We start from the raw sequence: 21,141 nt of genomic DNA on the forward strand, positions 1-21,141 counted from the left end.
TTGTATGCTCATATTTATATTTGATAAAAATACAATAGTTCATCTACATATTACGGTTAATTATTGAGAACCTTTAGGCAAGCTTTGCACAAAAAGCAGCTGTACAATTAGTTAGCGCATCCAGGCCGGGCCTCGAAAAGCCATTTCCATTCGATCACATTCTCTTGGTCCAATTTCTTAACACCCTCTGTCTTAATCTTAACGACGGTTTGAACTAGTTTTAAACTAAAAGATCTCGAATCATGTTAAACTAAACGCCTAATTTTAGCAAATAATAAATACTTAAGTTAATATGCATTTAATTGCATTTTTTTTTGCATTCTAAAAAAACTATTACCTATCTGTAACATATAGGAAAATCAACGCCTAAAAATCTTTACAATAAATTTCTACATCACGTAACAAAAATGTCTTTTGGTAACGATTCCATGTTTGTGTAACTGAAAAAGACAACTGAAGAAAACTTAAAAACTCTTTGAGCTCTATTAGCACTCTGCAATCTGCTTTTCAGTCCAACGGGGGATCCTTTCTGAAAGGATGAACTAGTACCTAGTAGGTAAATTAACCTTTAAAAGATAGCAAACGACAATATAACATCTATCCTAGAAAATACTGGCGGCTGGCTGTTCTATGCTATCGTTCTGGAAAGTTGTTAATATCATTGTCCGCGTGCAGATGTAAAAAGGTCGAACGAGCAGCGAAATCATAAAAAACATCTGAAATCATTCGATACTCTTCCGTTTTTTTGTTGTTGCTTCTAGAGTGCGTTGATCACGTTTAACTCTCGATAGACCTTTCTAGAGGGGTGTTGTTGCTGTTGTTGTCTACAAGCGATCACAAAAGGTGTAGAGCAGGGTGCGATCGTGAAAGTGGTATACATTGTTGATGTGCCTTAGAACTCGACCATCGACCAGCCGGCGAGCGTAGAGCGTTGCATCGGAGCGATCTTTCGCCAAACCCACCTCTAGCAACCAGTCGACGAAGGCATTTCCGTAGAAGACCTTTCGATAGATTTTAATGCGCCATCTGGAAAGATTAACGTGGATAAATTTTTGGGGTTTGGTTTTTTTTAAAATGTTATTGGTATTACCTTTTATCCTTGGCAATGGCCTTACGACAGTTGTCCAGATGATGGGTTATAAACTGATCGCAGACGTGTCGTGTTTCGGCGCTTATCTCTTTCCAAATCGGTAGCTGTAGCAAGTTTGCGCCGTACCAAATCTTGCGCCAAAATTTCATCAACGGTAGTAAGAGCTCACCGGTGTCGGTGATAAATACGGCCAGTACGATGATGCTCTGTCCGAAGTTGAGAAATGCATCCAAAAAAGTTAACTCCACGTAGATGCCGGACATACCTTCCATGACCAGGGTCCATACGGACAGAGCTAGGCCGACGAACATTGAACAGAGCAACAGAATCAGTAGGACCATGTGTTTGAGCGTTTGGTGTTCATCGCCGGTTTTGTCGATTTCAAGGGGCTCCAAACCGTCACGGGATTGTTCTCGGTAGCGATCGATCAGGGATTGGCACTGTTGCTTACCCGCCGATGGACAGTTGAACTGTGCCGAACACATACCGTTGGGAGATTCCGACTCATCGCTGGAAATATAAAACAAAAAATTAGCTTCACTTTGAGGAAAAAATTAACTTAAATTTTACTCACTTTTCAATGTCATTATTCAAACTTCTTTGAATGATAAGATCTTCGATATCTACAACGGTGCGGGGACTCGTTGTTCCGCTTCTGGCGCTACAACATCCATTGCCATCACCGTTGCCTTCACAGCCGGACTCTCTACCGCGAAGAATCTCATCATCGCTCGAGGTCAAAGAGTGGCGCCTCCTATGAACGCCACCGTTAATGGAGGATTCCTGTTGGATCAGGTTGGTCACTGAACTGGACCCCACCGTGCTGGATTCCGTATCGGGCGAGGAGACTTCCCTCGATAGACTTAGATAGCGCTCGTGGCGTTTCTTGAATCGCTGATGCAGAATCAAACAGCCGACGGTTACGATGAAGCACATCACCAGTAGAAACACGGCAATCGCGGCCTGGGCATTGCCGTATTGGAAGCTAGGGTTACGCTTTTCGGTAGGAGTGATGTTCTTGGTGTCGAGGAGAAACAGCAGAGACACGATCAACGTTGGCAGTCCCCAAGCTGCGGCAATCTGTTGGTAAAAGAAAAATGGTTAAAAATCGTACTCAAAGGTCTAAAATTAGCGACGATCACTCACAAATAATGGCCATAACTTCAGCACGAAGCAAAGACTGCGGCACTGTAGAAACAGAATTGTTATTGCCAAGAAAGCAGTCCAGAGCCGGCTACTGTAGCATCCAATCGTGAAGAAATAGAACTGCAGATACATCTTCCAGCCGCTGTTCTGATCAAAAGATGACCACATGATAACACCGATGTTGCAGATCAGTTGCGATATAATTAAACAACTGGTAATTCTGTGAGGCATCTTCTTCACTCGGCGAGTCAGCATGAACAAAACCAGCATCCAAACCGAACAAATAATCGCCACAATGCTGATGTCAAACGCGAACTTGTCCAGTTCGTTCAAATAGTCCGAAGGATTCAAATTCGTAATGGTGATCATCTTGGCCGATATAAACATTAGAGGAGCACTGATAAAGGTTGAGGCCACCATGCTGCTGGCCACCAGATCCACGTCTTGATTGTACTGTGAGGCGATGACAAAAACTCCCGGAGCCGCCGGAAATGTTCCGTACAGAAATCCAAAGGTACTCAGGTCAGTCGTTTCGCTGAAGTTAGCACCGGCATTGATGATGTTCACGGTTTGTCGAGTGACCAGAGGAAGTACCAGCAGCTTTACGATGATCAATATGCCCGGTAGAATGAATCCTGGACCTTGGAGAGCTGCGGCATTGCCGACCATTCTGAGGCCTAGCAGGAACAGTGAGGTCGCAGAGAAAGAATCTCCTAGCACCTTGAGGATCGACGAGAGGAAAATGGGCAACCCGTTGGGGAAAATGCGTCCCCCGATCACGCCCAGTAGGGTCATCAACAGTACCGGATTCAAGAAGATCGATTCGATGATTTTGACCACGACCAGGACCTTGCCTTTCAAAAGCTTACGACTTGAGGCATCCGTGTCCGATAGCTGCGAGCATGGGGGTATCGATGATCGACGGGTTTGTTGAGGCTGAAATAAAGATTGAATTGTACTCTTTCATTATAAAACACCATTGAAGGTTAAAACTACCTGTTCTTCTGCTGCTTTTGCTTTGATTTTTGATATCTCCATCAAAACGTATCCAATGGGGTTTAGGATGGCTAACGAAATTGGAGCCATAAGATATATGTAGGATGCATACTCCGGATGAATTTTTGAGTATAGCGCCGTAACTGATAAAATAAAAAAAACATTAAAACTCCAGTTCAGAATTGAACTACCAGATCATCTTACCAATTGGGAACCCAATTGCGAAATCATTGCTCTGGGTGCAGAAGATGGCCAGCAGTCCGGCACGACCATAGTTGATAGGCCGCGCTACCAACAGCGAGATGATACCAACCGATAGGAATACGATGGTTTTCGAGATCAGTATCGAGAGCAGGAAGTTCCAGTTCACGGTGCTCCAATCTAGCTGGGCTAGCGAGAGAAAGATTACCGAGGGTAGCGCGAATGTCCCAACGAAGGTGTTCAAGCCCTTGGCTTCGGTGTTGGTGATTATATTCAGGCGTCCAGCCAGGTATCTGGAAGGAAAGTTAGTCGGATCAATCCTATGATTTGTCTAAATCAGATTTGATTGAGATTTCTGCTGTTTGAAAAGAAAACGACCATTGCTAACGGCGAACGATAACAGCGAGTTGAGAATGCTACTTTTGAAATTGGGAACTAGTTGAAAATATCCTGGAAATTAGTTTGCAAAAATGAGACTTTTGTTTGCAAAAATAAATAAATCGTATTGAGACTTCTGTCCATTGTTAAATAAGGACAGTAGATTGAGATTTCTACTGAAAAGTCCAATTTAAACGGGTTGCGGCTTTTGTTTATGGATAAGTAAGAGGCAAATTGAAACTTCTGCTGCTTCAAGATACAAGATACAAAACGGATTGAGACTTCCACTTAAAATAAACGCTTATAGTGGAATAAGATTCCAGTCTATGAATAACAGTCATACGGCATTGACACTTCTATTGATTGAGTAGAACATGATGAAACTTCTAGGCAAAATATAGTATGAAAGCAGATCGAGACTTCTGTTAGTTGAGAAGAATATAGGCACCGGATTGAAATTCAACAGTTATGAACAATATGTAAGCATATAGAGACAACTGTTGGTCTCTTGATTCCAAAAAGTACAGTTCAGGAATATTGAGGGTATTGAGTCTTCTGCTTATTCTTTTTAAAAACGGAAACCAGATTAACACTTCTGCTAGTCAAATGTGAAATCGAATGTGTAGTTTTAAATTGTGTCTGAATAAATGAAAATAAAGAAAACTGAGACTTCCGTTTACGATGATCGGTATGAGCCCATTGAGAAATCTGCTGGCTGAGTAAATTTTTAGCGGATCTAGAATTATGCTTCTGGTTACTTGAAATAAAAGCGGTTGGAAAGAAATTGACAGTGAATCAAGGCATTGGTTCAAGAGATTTGTTTTTCATTTATGAAGGTTGATTACTGAAGAATAAATCTCAAGAAAAAGAGTGGGAGTTCATACACTATATGTTGATTCTAAGAAATGAAAACAAAACAAAACAAAAGGGACTACCTTTATATTTATTTTTTTTTATGAAAAATGATGGTTTGTTCCTCAGGTCAGGGGCGGCTCAAACAGTGTCTGTCTCGTAGCGAGCGGCTGAATTTATTAAATGCGACTCCCGCCAGCTAAGTCCAAAATGGCAGCCCCATCTCAGAATGGGGACCTTAGGCTAACAACATTATTTATTTATTATGATGAACAATATTCCTCCAATTCACTAGGTCCATGGCAACCATTCTCCAACTTCTCGGGCATCCCACATTCACCAGATCACGCTTCATTTGGCCTAACTGTGGGAGTGGAATGACCCCCTCAGTTGTTCTACGCCCCTGCAGAAAGAGAGAAATAAGCACAGCGAATTTTATCAGTGTAGAGTTTCTTGCTGTAGAGATTTGCTATTGTATTCGTTAGTCAGTTAGCATTCAGATTTTGTACCGATCACAAGCTAATAAAACCATTCTATATTTCGTTTGTAACTGCCGCGTGTTTTACGTTTGTCCGAAGTTTTTCGTCCCTTTTCCGAAGTTTCCGGTTGTGCTCTGCTCCTTCAGGTTATCGGACCCAGGAGTGAAAAGTGGACAGTACAGTTTTTCGGCGGAATACGGGTTTTCCGGAGCAATCGCGATTCTCCGAGTTCGTACGCGTGCAGTGAAAATAAGATGGCGGAAGGCATAAAAATTTCCTTCGCCAAGTTGAACGCCAGCAACTATGTTGCGTGGCGATACAGGATGAAAATGTACCTGGAAAGAGAGGATGTTTGGTACGTCGTCGAGCAAGTGAAGCCGGAAGAAATCGATGGCCATGATGTGGTGCAAAAGTGGATCAGAGATGATCGAACGGCCCGATTGAGCATTTCCCTCTTCGTTGAGGATAGCCAGTTACGATTCGTGAAGAAAGCGCCGACGGCTCGCGATATGTGGCATAACCTCAAAAGCTATCATGAAAAAGCGACTATCGGGAATCAAGCGCTTTTGTTGCAGCAGCTTTGTTCGCTGAATCTCAGCGAAAGTGGAGACATCGAAAAACACATCGAGCTTATGGAAGATCTTTTCGAACGTCTGGATAACGCTGGGGTGGAGCTAAGCGAGCTTTTGCGAATAATTATGCTTTTGCGAAGCTTGCCTGCGTCCTTCCATAGCTTCGTCACGTCGCTGGAGAACAGGCCTCAGGAGGATTTGACAATTGACCTTGTGCTGACGAGACTTCGGGATGAATGCCAGAAGCGGGATAGCCAGCGAGGAAGCAGCGTCAAAATGGAGAAGGCAATGAAGGCAACAGTGAAACCGAAAAGTGAAACCCGGAAGTGTTATTTCTGCCAAATGCCGGGTCATCTGAAAAGTAATTGCCGGAAATTTCTCGCCTCGAAGAAGGAACAAAGTCCAAGCCAGTTTAGTCGGAAGGAAGCTTCAGAAGCGAAGCTAGTGCAAGTGCCAGTGCAGCGGGATGCTCAGAAGTCGAGCGAAGAATCAAGTGCCTTTGTCGGTGCAGTGTGTTTTGCTGCAGGAGGAGTCATCCCAGGAGCATGGACAGTGGATAGTGGTTGTACGTGTCATATGACCAATGACCGTAGTTTTTTCAACGAAATGAAGAAAAATTTTGTTGTTGAAGTAACCCTGGCTGATGGAACAAAAACCATGTCAGCCGGATGTGGAAGTGGTGTGTTGTTTGGCGTCAACGGAGACGGAAACCGAATCGCTATTACGCTGGAGAATGTACTTTACGTTCCCGCGCTGGAAGGAGGGCTAATTTCAGTTAGAATGTTAGCACTCAAAGGTTTTTCCGTGGTTTTCGGAGTGGATCGTTGCGAAGTTAGGTCTCCTGATGGCATTGTGGTGGTCGTTGGTGAAACTGTCGGCAACCAGTACAAATTGAAAACGGCCGAACAGTGTACGCTCGCAGTGACGGGCAATCATACCGCGACATGCCAGCACACTTGGCATCGCAGGCTTGGCCACCGTGATGCTGACGTCTTAGGGCTAATCAAGAAGAAAAATCTGGCTAGTGGACTGGAGATCAAGGATTGTGGCGAGCAGATAGTTTGCGAATGTTGCCTGAAAGGAAAGTTAGCCCGTCATCCTTTCCCAGCATTGACGGAGCGCAAGTCCAAGAAGCCTTTGGACCTGATCCATACGGACCTGTGTGGCCCGATGGAAAATCAAACACCGAGCGGCAACAAGTACCTGATGACCATGATCGATGATTTCAGTCGGTTCTGCGTGGTCTATCTCCTAAAGTTCAAGCATGAAGCAGCAGGGAAAATCATGGAATATGTTCGCTGGGCTGAAACCGGATTCGGACGGAAACCCCGCATCATTCGATCTGATGGCGGAGGTGAGTATTGCAGTAACGAATTGGCAAACTTTTACAAGTCCGAAGGTATCGAAGCACAGTTTACGGTTCCCTACTCTCCGCAACAAAACGGAGTAGCGGAACGCAAAAATCGAGCGCTTCAAGAGATGGCTAATTGCATGCTGCTCGACGCAGGTCTGCCCAAACGCTACTGGGGAGAGGCAGTACTGACAGCAGCATACATTCAAAACCGCCTGCCTACTCGTGCGGTGGAACGCACACCGTTCGAGCTTTGGACTGCGTCGATACCGGACTTAACCCGAATGCGAGTCTTCGGTTGCCCTGCCTATGTACACGTGCCAGACTGCAAGCGGAAGAAATTTGAGCCCAAAGCGAGAAAGCTCGTGTTTGTCGGATATGCGGATCAGCAGAAAGGATGGAGATTCCTAGAAAAGGAAAGTGACCGGATCATCGTCAGCCGCGATGCGCGGTTCATCGAGCTGGGCAACGGCTCAGAGGAGGAGAGTGTAGCTCAAAAGAGCAAAGAAGTTCCGGAGAAAATAAGTGAACAAGAAGAGTGTGAAGTGATACTCGTCCCGAAACGAGATGAAGAGGCCATTGAAGAGGCCGAAGAATCAGTGTATGAAGACGCTGACGACGATAGTGATTTCCTCGGATTCGAGGGTGAAGAAGTTTATCGTGGAGATAGTGAAACTGGACTACAAGTGCAAAGAAGGGCTCCTCGCTCTACGAGGGGTGTTCTTCCAAAAAGATTGGACGACTTTGTTGTCGGGCTGGCATCTCACGACGAAGAACCAGAGAACTATCGTGTGGCAATGAGTTTGCCTGAGTGGAAAAGTGCTATGAACGATGAACTAAAAGCACACGAGCAAAATAAAACGTGGGATCTCGTGAGATTGCCAACCGGAAAGAAAGTAATAAGTTCAAAGTGGGTGTTTAAACTAAAACGCGATGAAAGTGGAAAAGTGGTTAAACACAAAGCAAGGGCGTGGATTTCACGGATGTTTTTGCCCCGGTGACGCGCATGACCACGTTGCGCGCGTTGCTGGCTGATGCGGGCAAGAAAGGATTGGTGCTGAAACAGTACGACGTCAAAACCGCGTACTTAAACGGAACAGTGGAAGAAGAACTGTTCATGCGGCAGCCACCGTGTTTTGCCGTACCTGGACAGGAGGAGAAAGTGTGCAGATTAGTAAAAAGTATTTACGGGCTGCGCCAATCGGCGCGCTGCTGGAATAAGGCGCTGCACACTGTTCTGACGGAGAAGCTGGGATTCCAACAGTGTACATCCGACTCGTGCCTCTACACCCGAGTTGTCGATGAAGTGAAAGTGTATTTGCTAGTGTATGTCGATGATTTGTTGCTTGTAGACGAGAAGGAGATCGACAAAACATTCGAAAACTTGAAGGTGGAATTCGAGCTGACGTGTCTAGGTCCAGTACGTCACTTCTTGGGTCTGGAAATCCAGAAAGAGGACGGCATCTACTCAATGCGGCTTACGGCCTACATCGAAAAATTGGTCAGGAAGCTGGGTATGGACAAGGCAGCACCGATCAAGACACCGATGGATCCGGGATATGTGTCCGCCAACTCTGACAGCAAATTGTTCCCAGATCAAACAGCATACCGCAGTCTAGTGGGTGCGCTTTTGTATTTGGCTGTCAATGCAAGACCGGACATATCCGTCAGCGTGGGCCTGCTTGGACGGAAGGTAGCCGAACCGAATCAAAGTGACTGGTCCGCAGCAAAGCGTGTTGTCCAGTATTTGAACGCGACCAAGGATCAGAAACTAGTGTTTGGGCCAGGTCAAGGATGGAAGTTAATCGGTTTCTCTGATTCCGATTGGGCCGGAGATCAACGAACCAGGCGATCAACTACTGGTATGATCTTTTTCTATGGTGGAGGACCGATTTGCTGGGTGAGCAAAGGCCAGGATTCCGTCGCACTCTCGTCGCTAGAAGCAGAATACAATGCACTTACGGTGGCATGTCAGGAGGCAATCTGGGTCAAGCGATTGCTCTCTGACCTAGGCGAATTTCAAGACGATGCAATTACAATCTTCGAGGACAACCAGGGGTGCATCTGTTTTGCGACGGCGGAACGATCCAGCGGACGAGTTAAGCACATAGACACGAAGAAGCACTTTATTCGTGACCTGTGCGAACGCAAGATCATCGTACTGGTGTACAGTCCTTCAAGCGAGATGGTTGCGGACGGATTGACCAAGCCGTTGGGACGGCTTATGTTCAACAAGTTTATCGAACGGATTGGACTATCAGCTTAGAAGAAGTTGGTGGTCATTCAGGAGGAGTGTGGGAGTGGAATGACCCCCTCAGTTGTTCTACGCCCCTGCAGAAAGAGAGAAATAAGCACAGCGAATTTTATCAGTGTAGAGTTTCTTGCTGTAGAGATTTGCTATTGTATTCGTTAGTCAGTTAGCATTCAGATTTTGTACCGATCATAAGCTAATAAAACCATTCTATATTTCGTTTGTAACTGCCGCGTGTTTTACGTTTGTCCGAAGTTTTTCGTCCCTTTTCCGAAGTTTCCGGTTGTGCTCTGCTCCTTCACTAACCACCTCGCTCGTCTCGTTCCTACCGGATTCGCAGCGAACAACTGTTTTGCAGGACAGTTGTCCGGCATTCTCGCAACATGTCCTGCCCAGCGTATTCGTCTAGCCTTTGCCACTCGTTGGATGCTGGGTTAGCCGTAGAGTCTCACGAGCTCGTGATTCAGCCTTCGTTTCCACACTCTGTTCTCCAGCACGTCGTCAAAGATGGTTCTTAACACTCGTCGCTCGAATCTCCAAGTGTGAGCAGGTCCTCCTCGAGCTATATCCACGTTTCGTGCTCGTAGAGGACAACCGGACTAATGAGCGTCGTGTATAGGTTACATTGATGTCTTTTGTGTTAAGGACTTTCTCGCACTCGACTTACAATAAAAAACAGCTGTATCTTGCTTGGCAGTCTACTACAAACTGACTCTACCTTTATTCTTCAATCGTCTTCATGCAACATCGGATCGCGTACCGTTCGTGATCGAACACTGACACGACAATGTCCAAGAGCTCGGAAGAGCGGTTGAACGTTTTCATAACACCGATAAAAGTAATAGGCTCCGTAGTTGTTCAATCGAATGGGAACATGCAGTTGAAGCGTAGGACAATCTATTCACGATGTCAGTAGATCGGCGAAGAAAGAGGCTCGTGTTGTGTCTATGAGACGACCTCAATGTTCGTAGCTTGGCAGGTGAAACGGGTCTTTTTAGTTTATGTGTCTGAGGGCATAACGCAAGAAGCGTCGTTGGATCGCCTCGAGCCGCTTGATACCGTTCTGGTATTAGGGAAACCAGACAGCTGATGCGTATTCGAGGATGGATCGAACTATGCTGCAATACAGGCTCCTCAGACAGTACACGTCCTTGAAGTCCTTGGGCACTCAAACTAAAAATCAGAGGCTTCTAGAGGCTTTATCCACGAAGTAGTTCGTATGTGTTTAGAACTCTAGCTTACGTTCTATTTAGTATTAAGCCCATGTCATCGATACGGTCCACCCGCGCAATGGACTCATCTCCTAAGAAGTACTACACGCATAAAGGCTGCCGTCTCGTCTTCGCGAGAAACTGATGACTGCACATGTACTGCGATTCAAAGGCAGGCAGTTTATGTCACACCAGTGTGCGAATAGATTGAACTGGTTTTGCAGGAAATCAATGTCGTCATGGCCGTTTATGGGGTAGAACAATTTAAGTTCATCAGCATAACACAGTTTCGGCCCGTCGAGCAGTGATTAAAATAGAAAAGTTAAAATAGACTAACAAGATAATTGATCCTAGGTGACTACCTTGGGCGCACACCGGAGGAGGCTGAGAGTTGGCTGGATAGAGAGTCTTCTGTGCGAACTGCGGAACCAGCCAAGTAAAGGTCCACAGAATCCTAAGCGTCCAAGCTTCCCAATGGCAATACCGTGGTTCACCTTATCAAACGCTGCTGACAAATCGGTATAAATGGCGTCGGTTTGAGACTTAGTAGCAAAACCTTAATGCACATAGGAGGTGAAGGTCAACAGGTTCCAGCTAGAGCCTTGAACGCTGGAAGAGAGGGAACCATCAGGCGGAGGAAAACGATCAGGAGGGCCTGAGCTTATAGACTGGAGAACCCCTACGCCACAGATGAACTCAGGGCCGAGACGACTGAAGACGTTACCGGGAATCAGCGCGACTGAGTCGAAGGGAGTAGAAGTCTCCGTTGGACCTGATAAGTTACGTCCCGGTGATGAAGGCCCTGTGCTTGTCGCAAGGATCGTTGTATGGATCTGTCAATTGGTAGAAATTGTAAGACTGGCTGTTAGCCAATTGGTAGAAAGTGCTGTGAACCCCTATTAATCCCTAGGGTCGGCACGCTTACCACAAATACTATGTTGCAGGGAAATTCGGGAAGACTAAGGTAAAACTCCTAGGCTTAACAATTGGTACCTTTATTAATTTTGCAGTTTCCACCGACCACTTTCTTAGTACTATCTAACCTTTAACGCGGGAATGTACTCCTCCTTCCTCCTTCGGCGTCGAGCTCGGGTTCGTTGAGGTCGGCTTGGAGGCCAGCAGGTTCTCGCTGAGTGTAACCGGCCCCACCTTGGGTGCTGAACCGGGCACTGTTGGTTCTCCGACGGTAGGCGAAGCGGCACGTGGCAAGTGCGTACCTGGTCCCACCTTGGGTGCTGAACCAGGTACCGGTGCAGGTCAAACCGACGTTGTAACGGTTGTCGGTCGACGCTGTAGGGGGTCGCGCAAGGCGCTCTCGGATTGAGTTTAAGAGAGTTTTAAACTCGAACAGCGGGGTCCTGTTAAAGTTCAGGAACAATTTAGAGAACGAAGGTTTTGGGCAGCAACAAAATGGTGGATGGTTACCTGTAGTTCTTAATTCAAGGCTCTCGAATTGGTTTTGTGTCATTCAACGATTCACAACGTATTCACAGATTTAGGGATCAGTATCAGATTTCCCTTTTAAATTCAGCAAGTCCAAATTGTTGTTGTGTGGACTTTATGAGCTGATGAGTTCGCGAACTATTTTAAAAATGGTTGGTCGTTTCTTTCATGACCGGCCTTGAACCATCCCCGATCGTCGCCCTTATTCTTCGCTTCGCCATATCGCTTCGCCATTTCGCTTTACGATTTCGCCACTCCGCTCTACGATTGCGGCTCACATCTCTTGGAGTCCCTCTGGTGGTGGGTTGTCGAACGAACTGTTTCGCCGTGTTGTTCGCCGGGTTAGGGTGGTTTGGTAAATTGACTCGCCAAGGAGAAACCCTTAACCCCCACGAACACCACTGCAACATTATTTAGTTAATCTACAGCAAGATCACTTCAACATCCTCCGACAGACTAGCAACGCTTACAAAATTCATCACGCGAGAGATGGGCTCTTGAATTCGAAGGGTACTTGTCTGTTAAGGTGATCTGAGGAGCCTCGTCACCACAGACGAACTCAGGGCCTAGACGACTGATGACGCTGACTGGAAACGGCGCGACTGAGTCGAAGGGCTCGGAGATCCCCAAAAGGCAAAGCTCGGTTCGTCTCGGTGATGTGACCCAAGTCGAAGTGACTGGTAGAACCGTGACAAATCGACCGCCGCGACGAAATCTTTTGTAAGACGAGGTCATGTCACGAACATTGCAAGTTCTCGAACAGAATGAATACTTGCCGTTGAAAACCGGTCGGAGAACTTCGTCACCGCAGTCGAACTCAGGGACCGAGGACGTTGGCTGGAATCAGTACGACTGAGTCGAAGGGCTCGGAGGTCTCCATAGTGATTAAAGGGTTGCGCCCCGGGTAGAAATCCTTGACGGCGAATATGATTGACACGAGGATCCGACAAAATTGTAGCAAAAACTTGAGGCTGAGGTCGCGAGGGACTCGTTATCGAAACACGATGGTCTTTCAATATCTGCAATTATTGGTGTGGCACAACCAGTGGTGTAGAAATCCCGGAAGTTAAAGATGGACTGAGCGAGGTCACAGGAGGAAACGAGAGGGAAGGTGTCGATGGGTTTTTTGATCCAAGATTCTCAAACTCTCTAATCAGAATTCCAGCGGGCCAAGTTCTAGGGAAAAGAGCGGCGTCTTTGAGCTTAGGGTCCATTCCAACCATAAATGGAATGGACCTAAGCGTATTTACGTCGACATTTTTTCGTACCAGTATGTGAACCTCGGCAGATTTTCCAGGCATTCCGTGACGAGTTCTTCGATGCCCTTAGCTGCGACGGTATTTTGTAACCTTCCAAGGTAGACCCTAAGTTTTTTCTCCCTAGGCGCAACAGCGGCTATCGATTTAACGGTGACTCCTGGGTGGGTAGGAGGCTTGAGTGGGTGATTCGATATGCCGTCGCTTGTTTGTAGTTGCTTGTGGAGTTAATAGTAGGCACGACTTCCGCTGATCATTCGCCGCCGGATTTCACGGCTGGTGTCATTGTCCGAGGTCACCAGTGTGTCCAGATAGACAAAGTCTTCGGCTCACAACATATTGCCCCCGATTTCTAAAATTGTTACGGAATCCAAAAGAAACGATCGACCGGGACCTTTGGCGACGACTTTTAGCATATGAAAAAATAATAACAGGAAATTCAAATTCGAGTCGAAAGCCTAAACTAGATAGAGTGAAGGACTTATTTTGAACCACTTTGTCTTTAGCTAATTAGCTCTCTTATAAAGCAATTAATCATGAAAATATTTAACAAATATAGTTGAAACCCGGGCACTAAATATATATTGCACTACATTTTTTCATGATTAGTTGTTTTATAAGAGAGCTGAGCAAGGTGGTCTTAAATAAGTCCCCTGGTCCAGAATAAATCCGTTACCCTATTACTTTGAGAATGGTCGTTGGTTTCTTTTGAAGTGTATGCATCAATCAATTTTAATGCAGAGCTGAATGAATAAGTTAAGAATACAAAGTACAGATTTTTCGAATTTGTTTAAAAGTTCAATTGTTCAAAATTAGTTCTTCGTTCTTTGCTGAAAAAACATAAATTACATGCAACAAACAACACGACAATAGTGATGTTGTGCTCAATTTTTTCTCATGAATGCGAGACGAGAAATGCCATCGTAATATGAAGCTAAGAACGTGTCTAAAAAATTTTTTATCATCAGGTTTTTTTTTATCCCAAGAAACGAACCTTGTTTCAGTAAACTGATTACCATCTTCAGTTCTTGACTTGTCACGATCATGCGTTAACACGTTCTATTCAACAGTTCCTTCAACTCACGCGACTAGCTTTACTTGACAAATGCGGGAACAAAAAAAAATTAACCGTAGAACAACAATCGCTTAAAGTTCACGATCTGAAACGATTAATAATTGTCTGTAGAGTAGAAACACCTGGTGAATCAGTAGGGGGAATTTCAATAATATTATTAACCAGCAGACTTACTGGCTGGTCAATATGCTTAAGTGCTTTTTTGCTGTCGCTCTTATGATTGATATGAATGGTCAATCGGAAAAAAAAATTGATGGATTAGCTAGAAATTATGAAGTGAATTATTTATCCTACTACAGAAGTTCACTCAAAGCTAAGCAAAATTTAAATGATCATTTTGTAAGATAAGTGTTCATTTGTTCGTCATTTTAGTTGTCCACATTTATTCAGTCTTCAAATCCCAAATTGGCTAAGACGGTGTACATATGTCTTTTAATTTACTTATGAAATTACCAACTGCGAATCAAAAACCTTTTTGCTGTCAACTTTCAATTTGAACCTATAGGAATTCAGTCAAAAGTAAAAATAAACAGCTATTCGTGAAGATATATTATGATAGGTAATCAGACAATAAGGACAGGATCAACTCTAACAGTCTTACTGAGTCATGTCATGCTTGCAGGGCGACACTCAAATATATCCAATTTTTAGCTTTATAACTCGACTCGTCGTCCCCATCAATTGACGGGTATTTCCCGGAGCGTTCCTTTTTATCATAATAACAAGGGGCAAAAAATAAGGAACTTTAAGCCAATTGAGGCTCATTTAGGAGCTGATGGTTGAATGACTCACTTCAGTCGTTTTGTTTTATGTCTATACTTGATTTACTTTGTATCGTTTAGTATGAAAAGGAATGTTTTTTTTTATATCCGATGTCCGTAAAAATCATTTTTTTCATCTTTCTCTCGAAACCTACAATTTTTAAATTTAATTTTTTTTTATATAAAAGGCGAAGAAATTTGTTTTTGAATTCTGGTGTAGAGAATTAGAATTGTGTCGACACAACCAATTAGTACTTTTTCATGAAGTCGTTCTCTCGATTGTAATTCACAAGAACAGCGTAGAAAGATACGCTCAAATGCCGGTGACGGCGAAGTCTAGCCGCAAAATTACAGACTCTCAACGTGAAGATTAGCTGGCGTCAAGTGACAATGAAAGCTGTATATTAGGGTGCCAATGAATGTATAGGAAAAAACTGCATGATAGAATTTTGAAAATCAAACTTATACATTTTGAAGATTGACCCAAAAAACTGATCTGTGCAAAATTTCAGCGTAATCGGACTTGGTTTGGGGTGCCTTACAGCACTCAAACTTTCGGCTTTTTGGCCCTCAAAAATCACCAAAGGGGGAACCAACGGAAATCGAAAAAATCGAAATTTTGATTTTGATGCCAAATGACTTACAAATGCATGAAACGTCAAAAGCATGTGTTTGGGACTCAGTCGGTTTTCCGTGAAAAGGTCGGTTTTTTTTAAAGTTCCAGAAAGTAGATTTTTGTCCAAGATTTTTTTTTCGAAATAACACCAGATCTCGAAGTTTCATGCATTTCTAAGCCATTTGGCATCAAAATGAAAATTTCGATTTTTTTTTATTTCCTTTGGTCTCCCCTTTGGGGATATTTGAGGGTAAAAAAAGCCAAAATTTTGAGCGCTTTGAAGCAACCCTAAATTAAGTCCGATTGCGCTGAAATTTTGCACAGATCATTTTTTTTTGGAAAAACGACAAAATGTGTATGGTCGGTTTTAGAAATTCGACATGACCCATTTGGCTGCCACCCTATTGTATATTGTCTATTATGAAGATCTATAATTTCGTCCCTATGTCTTGGAAAACCGGTGCACCGGGTCATTAAGTGAGTAAGAAAGTAAACTAACGTATTTTAACTTTTAATTCAGCCCCGTGTTTAGACGAAGTTTTTTCAGCTGAACTGTTTTTTTTTAATTTTCATTTGGGGACCTTCTTGAAAATAAAACAGATTTTCAGGCACGCGAACTGTTATTTTTGGTGTCAAAAAATGAAATCGTTTCAGTGTGGGCGTTGATATAGAATCTTATCGTCTCCGTATAAGTTGAAGCAAGCTATCGGTGATTATAAAAAGATTCATACTTTTTTCATTTTTTTTATTGCCAAATCTTTTGAATGCCAGAAATGCAACATTGTTCTTCTCTAAATTACAATTACGATCAAACCGGGTTTGATTGATCCAGAGTTTATGGATGACATACATTTCGTTAATAAAAAATCACTACCGAAGAAAATGAAATGAATCGGGACAAAAATTGGGAAAATTGTTGCATTTGAATTGTACACTAGGGTGTGTCGAATTGCAACTTTTTCCAGTTCCAAAAACTCTATAGTCTTTAAAGTTTACCTTTCGGTCAAAACGAACAACTGAATTTTTGCAGATTTTTATAATGAGATTTAGGTACCCGGGTTTGATATTAAAAAATTAAGCTCAGAATCGAATCCCCGAAAAACGCTTCTAAAGGCCAGAAAATGAATTTGAAAGTTGTGATCCCAATTTAAGCTAAAAATCCCCGAAAAACGGTTCTAAAGGCCAGAAAACGCATTTCAAAGTTGTGATCCCGAATTAAGCTATAAGAATCCCCGAAAAACGCGTCTATAGGGGAAAGTCGGGTAAGACGGACACCTTAAGGTAGAATCGCTATAGAAAATCAGATATTGCTTTTTTCATCGCTGTTTTCGTGCAGATGGGCAGTTTATGTTGTTTGCTAACGCATTAACCATTGGCATCAGTAAATTTTCTGCATCAAGACTGTTTTTAAAGCAATCTAAAATATGCTTGCAAATTACACTTTTTAAAAATGGTCGGGTAAAACGGACACTGCTTAGAAAAGGTAGATATTGCCGGAAAAAATTCTGTTGAAGTACATAAATTTGTGAATTGAACATTTGATAATATTTATAAACCAAAGCGGAACCAACTGGTCCAAATACTGTAGCGAAATTGGATGGTTTTCGGAATTCCGTATTGTATAAGCGCTTCCTTTACCGAGAATCTACTTTTAACAGCTTTAATGGCCTGTTGAGGATGCAAGAGTGCTTTTGGGCCGACAATGGATCGATGGAAAAAGCTAATTTTCCGAGTGGAGTCGCCACTAGCGCTCAGAGCTGTCAAACCTCATGATCAAAGTAGCAGATAAAACACAGAAAAATCAACAAAACATGGCACTGTGTTGTACTATAAAAACTCGAGCGGACAAAAATCGTAAAAAAAAATCAATTAAATTTTTATTAGGAAAAAGACTCTTTGTTTAAAAATCCTCGTATTTCAGAACTATTGAAAAAAAAAGGAAAATTGCGAAGATATATATGTTTGATAAAAAAGTAGCAAGGCAAATTTATGATCGCTGATTACAAAACATTACAAAACAATACTTTTGATGTAAACGTTAATCTCTATGAAAATACAGTGCTGAGATGCTTCAGAATCGCTAATAAGAATATAAAGTATGAGAAAATGAAAGAAATTAGAAAAAATTAAATAATTAAAGATTTCGGACGAGATCATTTAGGTCCGGCTGATTTTTTTTATGTTTTACGTGGATGTTTAACAAGTTCTGAAAAGTTCAGTTCCGATCTCAAAATTTGAAGCTTTTTTATAATTTCACCAGTGTTAGTTTTTTGGACCTATCCTCTATGAAAAGTAATTATAAAACGATCAGATCAGTTTTCCAGATTTCCAGGTCACCCGTCATTGGCTTTGAAGCAGCCACTGAAATGATAGGAGCTCAAGTTCCGCTCAAATACATGTATAATTTTTTCCATTTTTTATAAAAAAAATATTATTTAATTTTTAAATTTAATTTCCAAAATGTGATCGTGAAATATAACCCGTTGATCTTACGATTGTAACCAAAAAAAAGACTGTAAAATTGTTAAAAACATTTCAATTCATGTTTGTGTTTCGAAATTATCGAAATTTTCGGTTAGTTTAAAAATTAATCAAACAAAAGCTACTCCTCGAGTACTCGAAACGTAAAGACAACTAGTAAATTTTGTTTGATTATTATTAAAACTCACCGGACATCGTCGATTATTTCGAAGTGCAATCAAAAGCGTTGAAAAAACCAAAACTCCGATTAATATAAGTTTGTCCGCTTGCTTGTACGACAATCGCTCATAGTGCGTTACCATAGTTGGCATCAGCCTTGCCAGATCTACGGATTTCTCCGTAGTTCTACGGATTTTCAGCATTTCTACGGAGCTACGGACAGCGTTGCCAACCTTCCAGATTTTTCTGGATTCTTCCAGACTTTTTGGACTTTTGCCAGACTTTTTTTTAGGTATCCAAACTTCCAGACTTTTGTCATTTCTTCCAGACATTTCCAGACTTTTGAGTTTCGACATGAAAATTCAAAATTTTCGTTGTAAAATGGCAGGAAATGATCTGAATTAGTAATTGAAGAGTGAGGAAGGCCACTAAGATGATAGTAAAACAAGAAGAAACGCATAAAACGTATTACCGCCGATATCGTCACACTAATCTCAGGCATTGATAGTGTATAGAATGTATGATTGTTTTGAAGTAATAGGTGTTATTCCCTAAACTGCAATATTGCGATCTGGCGACCAAAAAAAAAAAAAGGTCATCGGCTCTAAAGTTGGCTATCCAGACTTTTCCAGAATTTTTTTTTAAAACCTTCCAGACATTTCTGAAAAACAGTTGGCATCCCTGGCTACGGATCGATGCTCGAAACAGTTCGTCGCGCGCGCTCGTCCTAAGCAGACGTGTCTTTCTTTTCTCCTACACGTCGTGCTGATTTGGTCTCTTGTGCTTTCGTAGATACATTGCAATAGAAATAATACTAAAAAGAAAAATGGCTACTTGTGTGTTTTACCAAAAATGTTAGCAGCTGTGTTTTAAAAACGAGTTACGCATGAAAAAAAAAGTTATATCAAAATGCCAAAATAGTGTGCACTCTATTTTAGTGCGAAAATAATGGCAGGATGAAAAACCATATTGAATGGTGTTGCGTTCGTCGGTCAAATTTCGTCGCTTGCTTTGTTCAAGATGTCGTCTGGATCGTTTTTTCGGAATAAAGTGTTGTATGATGGAGTTAAATGATATGGTTCCGAAAGTGATAAATAAGTGCAAAAGCAAACAAATCGGCATTAGTGAAATTTTGTGAAAGAAATTTTGAAACCGGTTTGGCGCAGGAAGAAGGAAACCTCGATTTCAATTGGATTTAAGCCAGCCATATTGGAAAGAAATTCGGTGAGCTCGTTCCATTGCATTTTTTCTCTATCTTATAAGACTTGTAAGGAGCGCCAGTAAATCTACAGTGGCGAGTAGCGGAAGCAGCTATAGAAACTTATCCAGGGTTGCCAATTTGTTGAACTTTAGAATGATATTAGTTTGAACTGGAAGTTTATTGGTTTTTTGATTCAATTTTTTTAAATAATAGTTATGTGTAGCATATGTGTAGATTTTCGATTACAGGTGTTGAATAGTTTCTTAGCTGCACGGCTAGCAGAGTTATCTCCACTGTGCTACTGAAGTATTCGACTCCGTAACTGTATCCTTTTAAAGCTGGCCTACAATAATCATATTTTATTTTCATTCTGTTTATTACTCTTACCATTATTTGATTATATACTAATGTTTTATATTGTCATTTTCGTTGATTTTATTATTCCTTATTCTGCAGATCAAATAAACATATATTTTTAGAAGGAATGCATCTGGGGATAACCCAAAGAAATTATTGCAAGCGGCACGGGTAGCCGGCCATTGCAGGTTTCTGAGGGTTGGATGCCTTCCTTCGACGAACCATCGGACCGTGGAAGCCTTAGAAGAAATTCGAAGGCCAAGCCACACAGACATAGGCAGGACCTTGCTACCGATGGGGGAACTATACATACATACATACATACATACAGCTACGGATCGATGCTCGAAATCTACGGATTTTCAACATTTCCTACGGATTTTCTACGGAGAACCGAAAAAAATCAAGGGATTCTGCGGATAAATGAAAATTGTACCTGACGACCAAAAAAAAAAAAAAGGTCATCATGTTTTATTTGGCGAAATCAGTACATTTTCCGATTCTCGTAAAATCTACGGACTTGAGCGGTTTTCAATCTGGCAACGCTGGTTGGCATAGTTACCACAGGAATTGTTTTATTTTCATAATAAACAAGAATGAACGCCAAGGATAGGCATGAAGTAAACATGAAAAGTTAGGCTGGCAGATTTTATGAGGTTTTAATTCATATTGGAATAATTTTTTTTTTCAACGAGTGCGAGTGGTGCAAAAAACAATGGAATTTTATGTTATGCTTTCTAGAACTTTTCAGCACATTTTCGAGCCCTTTTTCAAAAACGGGTGAAAAATCGTGCCTTCAATTTGAAATTTTCAAACACAAAAACCGGGTATTATCCGGACAAATCAGAGCAAAGTTTATCCATTATTTAAACAAAATCAGGAAAAGATGGGATAAGCTTGTACCTTTATTTTTTCGTCGAAGCACATCAAATGTGTTCAATGCCTTAAAAAACACTTATTAATTTTGATGAAAATAATTATGAAATATCCATTTGCGGATCAGAAATTCAAACAAATAATTACTCAATTAGATTTTTTTTTTGTAAATTCAAAAAAATATGTGAATACACCCGGACAAAAACCGAATCATAGTAGTATAATCCAGGAATCCGGGCTGATTCGGACTCGCCACAATATTTTCCTTGAATATTTGGGCACGCCAGGGTAAAACCGGGAAATCTGGAATGCTATACGTTCTTAAAACCGTCGATATTAGAAATTTTTAAATCGATAAAGAAATATATTAAATTGATTGATAAACATAA

General features: G+C 42.2%; 1 protein-coding gene across 8 annotated transcripts in view; it reads right to left on the reverse strand.

Annotated features, from left to right (window-relative positions):
- The window catches only part of LOC129751550 (integral membrane protein GPR155), a 36,521-nt gene continuing 15,380 nt past the window's right edge, over positions 1–21,141 (reverse strand). For all 8 annotated transcript variants that reach the window (XM_055747110.1, XM_055747107.1, XM_055747109.1 and 5 more), the window contains exons 3-8: positions 3,437–3,726; positions 3,233–3,375; positions 2,237–3,172; positions 1,665–2,170; positions 1,091–1,600; positions 1–1,026 (exon numbers count right to left, since the gene is read on the reverse strand). In XM_055747110.1, coding sequence (XP_055603085.1) covers positions 825–1,026; positions 1,091–1,600; positions 1,665–2,170; positions 2,237–3,172; positions 3,233–3,375; positions 3,437–3,726 — 2,587 coding nt within the window. In that variant the 3' untranslated portion in view covers positions 1–824. The remainder of the gene's footprint in view (positions 1,027–1,090; positions 1,601–1,664; positions 2,171–2,236; positions 3,173–3,232; positions 3,376–3,436; positions 3,727–21,141) is intronic.

Source organism: Uranotaenia lowii, chromosome 3 (assembly GCF_029784155.1).
Source record: "Uranotaenia lowii strain MFRU-FL chromosome 3, ASM2978415v1, whole genome shotgun sequence".
NCBI classification, from domain to species: domain Eukaryota; kingdom Metazoa; phylum Arthropoda; class Insecta; order Diptera; family Culicidae; genus Uranotaenia; species Uranotaenia lowii.